At 55.5% G+C, this 8,754-nt stretch overlaps 1 protein-coding gene across 1 annotated transcript; it reads right to left on the bottom strand.

Annotated features, from left to right (window-relative positions):
- Positions 1-155: 155 nt before the first annotated feature.
- Positions 156-6,555, bottom strand: CHADL (chondroadherin like). Its single transcript, XM_026100618.2, has 6 exons — positions 6,387-6,555; positions 5,991-6,156; positions 5,267-5,443; positions 3,124-4,797; positions 2,178-2,344; positions 156-1,605 (listed from the first exon to the last, which is right to left on the bottom strand). Exons 3-6 carry the CDS (start codon positions 5,432-5,434, stop codon positions 1,380-1,382), a joined length of 2,235 nt encoding a protein of 744 aa, XP_025956403.1. The 5' UTR covers positions 5,435-5,443; positions 5,991-6,156; positions 6,387-6,555; the 3' UTR covers positions 156-1,379.
- Positions 6,556-8,754: the final 2,199 nt, after the last annotated feature.

The raw sequence follows: 8,754 nt of genomic DNA, 5'->3' as shown, positions 1-8,754 counted from the left end.
GTGACGATAAATTCCTGAAGCTAAATAATAAATAACAGCACCGGTCCCAAAGGACACATCTTTTCTGGTTGAAACTTCTTCTGGAAGTTAGTGTAGAAAAGAAGTGAATAGAAAAAGGGAAAGAAAAATACTTCCATATAGAATTTTGTATATATTCTTTTATATGCACTTTTATATTCTGTTACATTAGTAAAAAGTAAACTGTATAAATGAATTTTATATAAATTTATATAAACTCTCTTATTCCCTTTCCCCCCAGCAGATGGAGAGCAGTGTCTCTCCTTCCAAAAATACCTGCATGTGGCATTTATGTCTGGTTTTGCCCGAGGCATGTAGTAAGGCTTGCTGCATGCCTGCCTGTGCCCGCTCGCCAGCTCTGTGGTCTGAGTAACAAGCCTGCAATAGATGCCTTAGGGCATTTCTCTCTTTCCTTCCCTCTGTGATTTCACCTTTCCCCATGTTTGTGATAAGGCCAGCTGTCTCCACGGCACGTTATCTTCCAAAGGACTTGAGCCTTTCTTCTGCTGTTCTTTGCTACATCTGTTCCACACCCCTCGTGCTCATTTAATGGCTGTAAGTGTTTGCCTTCAAAGTGTTCCCGATTTGAACAAAATGCTGATTTTCTGACTTAATAAAAAAGGAATCCTCTTGTGTTTCCCCTGAGAGAGGGGAAATGCAAACCTGGAAGCCCTGGGATGCTCTGGAGAATAGGTCGGGCACATCACTTAGGAAAAGGATGTGGGAACAACTAATCGAATCTTGCAGAAAGATAGAAAGTTTTATATCTGCTTTTGTTTTAATTCTTAATAGCTTCTGGGAATTCAGGAAATGTTTTCTCTGGTGTTTATTTTTAAGTTTTGAGCCAGTGCAGGATATTATGTCAGTGCTTTTTGCTGTCCTCCTCAGGGCTCTTCAGTGTTTTCTGAAGCTGCTAAATCACAAACATCAATATCCCTAAAAACAATATAAAGAAAAACCTGCTGTAGATTACACCTGTCCTACAAGGTGAAGGAAAAAAAAAAACAAAAAACAGTTGGTGATTGCACCTGTCCTGTGTCGATGAAGAAGCCTTGTGAAAATAATTATCCTGTTTTGTCTGACTCAGTTTGAGTCACTAGATGAAGCGTGTTGCAAACACTACCAAAGCTTCTGCCCTACTTCTTTCCAGCTTATTGTGCCTCTGTCTTGTCCTGCACAAACAAGACCTAGGTCCCAGATCCTTGGTCAGGACAAATCAGCATCGGTCCAGTTGCGCCAAGCTCTCTCCTTTGCACCCTGTACAATATCTGGGTGGCTGCAGCGGAGACAAGTCCAGGAAAATTGCTCCCACTAAGCTGCTTCCTGGTAGGGAAGGCCCCGTTGCATCCTGCACTCTTTTCCTAAGCCTTGCTCTTCTTGGGGCCCTTGGCTGGCGGTTTTCCCAATCTCTTTTGTTTGCTGGGCTTGCTCACAGTTGTGGCCTTGTCAGGACTGGCTCTTGTGGCCTTGTCCTGGCCCCAGCCAGGGCAGGTTTGGAAGATGGTGGAAAACTTCACCTTCCGGCCCCGAGCTTCAGCAGGGGACCCGCAGGTGGCCCCAACACGGAGATTGAGTTTGTCGATCCACCTGCAAAGGTGGCAGGAAATCAGAGAAAGGAACGGGAAGGCGTGAAGGCAGAGGTGAGCTCTGTGCCTGTGACCTGGTGCAGGCTGGGGCCAGATCCAGCTGCCTCTCACCAGTGTTGAGGGGTGTCAGTGCTGGACCCGCAGCCCTGGGCCTGACAAAGGAGTGGGTGGCCCGTGCAGGGCTTGGGGAGATCTGCCCCGCGTGTGGACCACCAGAAGGCTCTCATGGCTGGGCATGGCCCAGAGCGAACACAAGGGCACAGAGCCGTTGTCCTTCCTGAGCTGATATACCTCCCATTTAAAACCACCGAGAGGTTTTGGTCAGCCGGGACCGATGGTGGGGGTCTCTGGTCCAACCCCTGCTCAGAGCAGGGCTCACTTCAAAGCCAGATGAGGTTGCTCAAGGCTTTGGCCAGGTGAGTTTTGAGTATCTCCAAGGATGCAGATCCCACAGCTGCTCTGGGCTGCTGAACCAGTGTCTGACCACCCTCCCAGGGAAGGTTTCTTCCTTATTTCCTTATCCTTCCCTATTTCCCGTGGGCCCCATGGGCCCTGCCACCTCACAGAGCTCACCTGCGCAGGGGAAGGAGCTGGCAGTCGCAGCGGAAAGGGACGTCTCGCAGGTTGAGGATTTCCAGCCCCGTGAAGCTGCGCATGTCAGGGATACGGCTCATTTTGTTGTTCTCCAAGTAGAGACTTTTGATCTTGGGCCCAAGGCCAGCAAAAGCACCCGAGGAAATCTGCAATGAAGCAAGGGTGAGTCAAAGGTAGTGCCTGTGGGAGTAGGTGAGCAAATCTGTGCTCACGCACTGCTAATCCCTACAGCCTGGGGCGGCTGTGAAAGTCTGTGCTGGGTCTGGGGGTCCCGTGAAAAAGCTGTTTTAAATAGCAGTACACAGGTTTAATACACTGAAAGGAAGGGATAGTTTAATTAACTTGACCGGTTTCGGTCACATTTTGGGAATCACTGCAGTGATCCCTTGGTGATGTAAAAGGAGTCTAGTCCTTAAGAGGATAGTAATAATATCAGTTTCTTGAGAGGAAGGAGAAATTCAGGATAATAGCAGTGAAGAGTCCTGGAGAATAGGTGACAAGAGAAGGAGACATACATCCAGGCAAATGGGAAGGGGATTCTTTGGGGAAGCGGGGCTGTGGGAATGATCTCAAGTACATTTGTTTGTTTTCATTAAGGAACTGTGGACAGAGTGGAGAAGGATGTGGGAGGACCCATGACTGCCCACATGGCCAGGCGGAGGAAGAGATCGTCCCTGGAGAGCTGAGCGCTGGACCAAGACAACGTTCAGGCCAAACCCGAGGAAGCATCTCCTCTTGGCTGGACTGTGGAACTTCTCCCAAAGTGGCGAGTGGCATTTTGGGGATGTCCACAGGGCAGAAGCTCCTAGAGGAGCCTGGCCCTGCAGGGAGGGATGAAATGGGACCCCGTGGCAATTTCTAAGTGCATCAGCTTTATGGGGCCAACCTGGCCCCTTTCTCTAGGGGTCCCCCCTCTTGTGCACACCCGCTCCAGGCCCATGTTGTCCAGGAAGAGGTGCTGCAGGGTGCTGGCCACTGGCAGGAAGGCGCCAACCCCCATGGACTTGATGGGGTTCTTGGACAGCTTCAGCTCGCTGAGGGCAGGCAGGCCCCGGAGAGACCCTGTGGGCACTTCCTCCAGGCGGTTTTCATCCAGGTGCAATTTCTCCAACATCTTGGTGGGACGCAGGGCTGCAGGGGATATGTTGCTGATGGTGTTGCCCGTCAGGTAGAGCCAGCGTAGCTTCTCCACCCCTGCTAAGTCACCCTCGGACAGTTGCCCGATGGCATTGTGCTGCAGGTGGAGGGAGAAGAGGTTGGGAAGGAGCCTGAAGGCACCCTGGGGTACCCGGGTGAAGCTGTTGTGGTCCAGGTACAGATAGGCAAGCTGTGGAACACCATCAAAGGCAGCGGCCTCCAAGGCAGAGAGGTTGTTGTCGGAGAGGTAGAGGTAGACCAACTTCTCCAGGCCCTGGAGTGCACCGGGGTGCAGCACGGCAATTTTGCAGCTCTGCAGGTGGAGCGAGACCAGGCCCTTCAAGCCGGGGAAGGAGTCCCGGGGCACGGCCTGGAAGTCATTTTGGCGCAGGTCAAGGAGCTGGGTGTTGCTGGGGAAGCCCTGGGGGATCTCCCGGAGGTTTCTGTTCTCACAGTTGCTGTGCTGGAAATCTGGGGAGCAGGTGCAGTCCCCTGGGCACTTTCTTCTTGCAGCCTCCTTCGGCCGCCCAGCAGGAGAAGTGGGGCTGGGGGACAGCCGGGCCCCTATTAGGTGGTCTCCACACCTCATTTCGAGGGGCCTGAGCAACTCCAGCTGCTGTCCCTGGAGTGCAGGGGGGCCAGCGCATGCCGCCTCCACGTGCACCCGCATCCTCCCCATCCACTCCCGAAAGGGGCGCAGGTGGCAGGAGCAGAGCAGGGGGTTCCCAGCCAAGTTGATTTTTGCTACGCTCGCTGGTCCAGCCAGTGGCTGGAGCCCCTGCAGCTGGTTGTTGCGGAGGTCCAGCGTGCGCAGCTGGGGGCTCTTCACGAAGGCTTTGTGCGAAATGTCCTGGAGGGCTGCGTTGTCCAAGAGAAGGTGCTTCAATGAGGCCATGTCGATGGCCTCCTCGGTGATGTAGGTGATGGGGTTGTGGCCCAGATCGAGCCGTGTCGTCCCAGAGAGCCTTGACAGAGCCTCACTGGGTAGCGCCTGCAGTTCGTTGTGGTCGAGGCTCAGCCTCCTCAGGGTGGGCAAGCCAGCGAAGGCCTCGTTGCCCAAGACATGAAGGGCATTATGGGACAGGCGGAGCCATCTGATCACCTGCAGGCCCTGGAAGACCATATCTGGGAGGTAGACCAGGGCATTCTCGCCAAGGTTGAGGAAGTTGAGGAACCCCAACTGGCTGAAAGCACCCAGCTGGATCTCCTCAATCCGATTTTTCTCCAGGATGAGCTGCTGGAGGGAAGACAGCCCATCCAGAGACTCCTGGTAGATGGAGGCTATACTGTTGGAGGCCAGGTTGAGGTAGACCAGTCTTCCCAGTCCCCGGAAAGCTCCTTCCTCGATGCTCTCCACCTTGCAGTGCTGTAGATTTAAGTGTGTGAGGTATGGGATATTGAGGAAAGCTCCTGCAGGGATGACCTTGAAGCTGTTGCCCCAGAGATCCAGCTTTTTGGTGATCTGTAGATAACACAAGCGTGGATTTATTCCAGAGCTAAACTCCCAACCTTCCCCCACTTCATCTCCTGCCCAAAAGTGACCGAACATGTTGGAGCTGGGCTCATTATGGTAGTATCAGTGTGGTCCCTACACCCTCCTGTCCTAGGCTTATTTTATCACCCATCTCATAACAGCAGGGTTAAGCTGGGGCCATGATGACCCATGGCATGGAAAGTGGTGAGCTGTCTTTTTGGTTCAGCTGAATTATGTGCCCGTTGCCAGCACTTTATGAGCCCGGTCCTGGCCGAACTTGGCTGGCCTCACGCCCTCCGTCCCCCTAGCCCTCCATGTGCCAAATGCAGAGGACGAGGTGAAGAGGCTCGCTAGGTACCCCGATACGCCAGGACAAGGACCACGGTGGCATGTGGTGTGATTGCCCAGAGGTTGCATGTGCCTCCGTCCCCCCCCCCCCCGTCCCCCCCACCTTCACCTGCGGGATGGTGCCAGGTATCCCCGTGAGGTTCCTGTTCAGGCACAGGACGTGGGTCCTGATGTTGTCACAGATGCAGGCTGGAGGGCAGCGGTTGGCAGCTGCTTCCTGGAGCACAAGCACAGCAGCGAGCAGGAGGGGGCCTGGGGAAAGCCCCATCGTGGACATCACCTACAGCTGGAGGAGACATGCTGTGAGGCAGGACAGAGGAGAGGGAAGGATCCCTCCTGACAGCAGTGAAATCTGTGCAGGTCTGTTATTCACCAAATCCTACAGCAGCAGGCCTAGGGGGCACTAGCAGGACACAGTTTCAACCAGACAAAAGAAAGTACTTTTTACGCTGCTGGGAACTGGGAACTCCTGGACTTTGCTGGCCCAGGAGGCGGTGGAGGCAGCCGGTGTCAGTAGGGTCAAGAGGGACCGGATAAAGTGGCAAAGGGCCATGCTATTAAAGGGAAGAGGCAGGGATGTCCCCACCATCCCTAGCCCTGTGGGTGCTGGTGGGGGCACCGGGCAGGGACTGCAGAGTGGGGCCAGGCTCCCACGCTCTCCCAAAACAGCATCAGCTACTGCCACTGTGGGCCACCGAGTGCTGGGACATGTGGATCATTACTCAGAGCCATGGGGCAGCTCTGATAGCCTCTTGTTCTAGAACTGGGTGTAAATGAGAAAGAAAGCAGAAGAAAGAGAAAATAAATATTTAGTGTCAAAATTTAAGCTTTACCTTGAAGATCGCTGATAGCCGGTCCCCTTTCGGAAAGAGATTTTGCCTGGGTTGTCTAGATTCACTTAAAGAGGGGCTCAGCAGGAGTCCAGGGTCAGTGGTGGGGCAGGGGCTTGGAGCAGAGCCCCTCTTTCTTCCTTGTCACTAGCATAAAAATCCTCTCGAGCTGTACGAGATGATAGCAATATTATTAACACAACCCTAGCTCGTTCTTTGTAAGGCAAGCAGGTTCATGATTTGTAATCAAGCTGGCTTTCTGAGCTTCAGCCCTTCTCTTAATGGTAAATCTCCCCTCTCCCACAACCCCGCTCACCTCGCTCCCTCAGCGCTGGCTGCCAGCCAAGCTGGGCATACGCTGCCCGCAGACTGTGCTAAGCTGATGCCAAACTTACTTACCTTAAGCTGTTTGGAGTGTTTTGGACTGACGATATCCACCGTTAAACTGCCTAAAGCAAATCGAGCCTACGCAGGAAGGACGAGGTTGGGTTTGGCCAGGCTGAATTGGAGGTGGCGGCGAGGCCGCAGGGAGGAGATGCTGAGGCTGCAGCAGTGCGAGGCTGGAGGTGACGCTGGGAACCGTGGATGCAGCCCAGGCCCCCCCCAGGTATGGGACACAGCAGCAGTGACTGCTGCTGGCCTGGTCCCCACGGTTTGACCCGTGTCCTGGCCGCCGCTGCCAGCCGCCACGGACCCGCCGCCCCCTCCCGCTCACCTGGGGCTGGGGGTACCTCGTCCCCAGGAGGCGGCAAAGGGAGAGCAGAGAGGTGCCCCGCTGTCCGGCAGCCGCCTGGCTCCCGCGACCGCCCCCGTGCCTGCGCTGCTATTTACTTTTCCGTGCAGAAGTGAGAGCTGAATGGGCTGTTGTGCCGCTTTTGCAGACGGAGCCAGCAAAAGAGGGAGGAGGAGGCCGGGGGTGGGGGGAGGAAGGGACGAGCCCCTTGGGGCGAGGGCAGCGACCCCGCGGGTACGTCCTGCTGCGCTGGCGGAGGGGACCTGCGCCCCCAGAGCAGCCAGGCCAGGGAGCAGATTTAAGCCCACCGTTTTCTGCGCCCTGCCTTTTCTTTCCTGCATAATTCTCAGGAAATATCACTGCCCAGTGCAGAAAGTCAACATCCATCCGACATCGCAACTGCTGCAGGAAGGCTGAGCAAAAGGAGCGCCGCGTCTCCCAAGCCAGGGACATCGCTACCACACATCCCCTCCCGAACAGCAGTGCAGAGCCTCCGCGATCACCGGGGTAAACTGGCTGTGCAGGCACCCCTCCAGTCTACATTTACAGTCTCTAGTTTTCCAAATTTTGTTTATTTGTTTGTCTCAAAGAGGCTAAGGGTGGTAGCGCACACGTGACATGTCATTTCCTTGCAGAACCCAGCGGGGGCCTTTGCTTTCCTCCTGGCTCTCTCATTTCTTTTTTGCAGCACTGTATTTCATTCCCCTGGGGAACGCGAGCAGATCTGCAGCCTGAAAAAAAAAAATCTGCAAAGGATTTGGTATTAACCTCTCCCTCCCCTTCATCTTTTGGGGCAGAGGGAAAAGAAGCGCCAAATCTGAGTTGAGCAGCAGCAGCAGCTTGCTCTCCCCGCGACTCAGGAACAAACTCTCCAGTGGGGCCAGTCTTCACTGCAATCCCTCTAGGAGGTTTTGCTCTGCTAATCCCAACGCTGGGTGCGGGTAAAACACCCAGCCGATGCTGCCTGCTGCATCTTAACAGCCTTGCTGGAGCCTGAAAGGACACAAGAAATGCACAGTGGCAGCAGCCCAAGCAGCCGCCCCACACGACCCACTCAGTGGGGCTGTGTTCTCCGTCTGCTGGTACTTGCCCTGGGCAAGTGGCTGCTCCTTTCCACCAGGCAGGGAGCTGGAACCGGGGCCTGGGAGGCCTGGAGCCGGCTCTGCCCGGGGAAGGGGTGGCGGGTCAGAGCCTGGAGGAATTTTCCAGCTCCTCTTCTCCAGCCAGCACTGTCCTGTGCCGTGGCGTGAGCGGGTGCGTGTCGGCCCAGGCTGGGGGAGGGAGACACGGCTCAAGCCGTGCAGCCAGCAGCTGTGTGCTGACCTGGCTGTGGGCCTGCTGCTTTCCTGCTGCTCCTCCTGCCAGCGCCAGTCCCGTCCCAGTGCGCCTGCAAGGGATGAACCCTCCTGCCAGGGGCTGCGAGCTGCTTGCGCCCGGCCGCTGGAGGGCCGGAGTCTCCCCAGCCCTTGCTTCAGGTGGGTGTCCCCTCTGGCCTATCCCCACAGGCTCAGCCAGGCCTCCAGGAGGACAGGCTGCAGGGACGGGGAGCGTTGATTGCCCCTACGACGCAGGTGATGTTGCCAGTCCTGGTGAGACATCGCAGGAGATACCAACGGGCGAGGGGAGGGTGTCCCAGTTGTGCTGGCCTGGAAGGGGAACTGGAGGCATGCTGGTGGCCTGGTCTCACCATCTGACCTTACTGATAAGGCAAGTGGCTTGTAGGCACCAGCTTTGACATTTGACATCGGTCCTGGGAACTTGCTGCCTGCATCAAATCACTGAGACCTGTTTTTGGGGGTCACGGCCAGCTGGCTGGCCACATTTGGTGCTGAGGTTGGGGCGAACCAAGGTGCCGTGTTAGACAACAGCTCGATGGCAGGGCTTCTGGCTGGCTCGGCCAGCCCACAGCAGCAAAGGGAAGCGCAGGAGAAGGGAGCCAGGAGCTTGTGGCCATGCCCAAGCCTCTCATCTCTTCTGGTGCTCTTCACTTTCTCCTGTGCATCTGCATCCTTTCGCACTGCACACAATAGGAGG

Source organism: Dromaius novaehollandiae, chromosome 1 (assembly GCF_036370855.1).
Source record: "Dromaius novaehollandiae isolate bDroNov1 chromosome 1, bDroNov1.hap1, whole genome shotgun sequence".
Lineage (NCBI taxonomy): Eukaryota > Metazoa > Chordata > Aves > Casuariiformes > Dromaiidae > Dromaius > Dromaius novaehollandiae.
The sequence above is the reverse complement of the archived record's forward strand: the minus strand, read 5'-3'. Positions and strand labels throughout refer to the sequence as shown.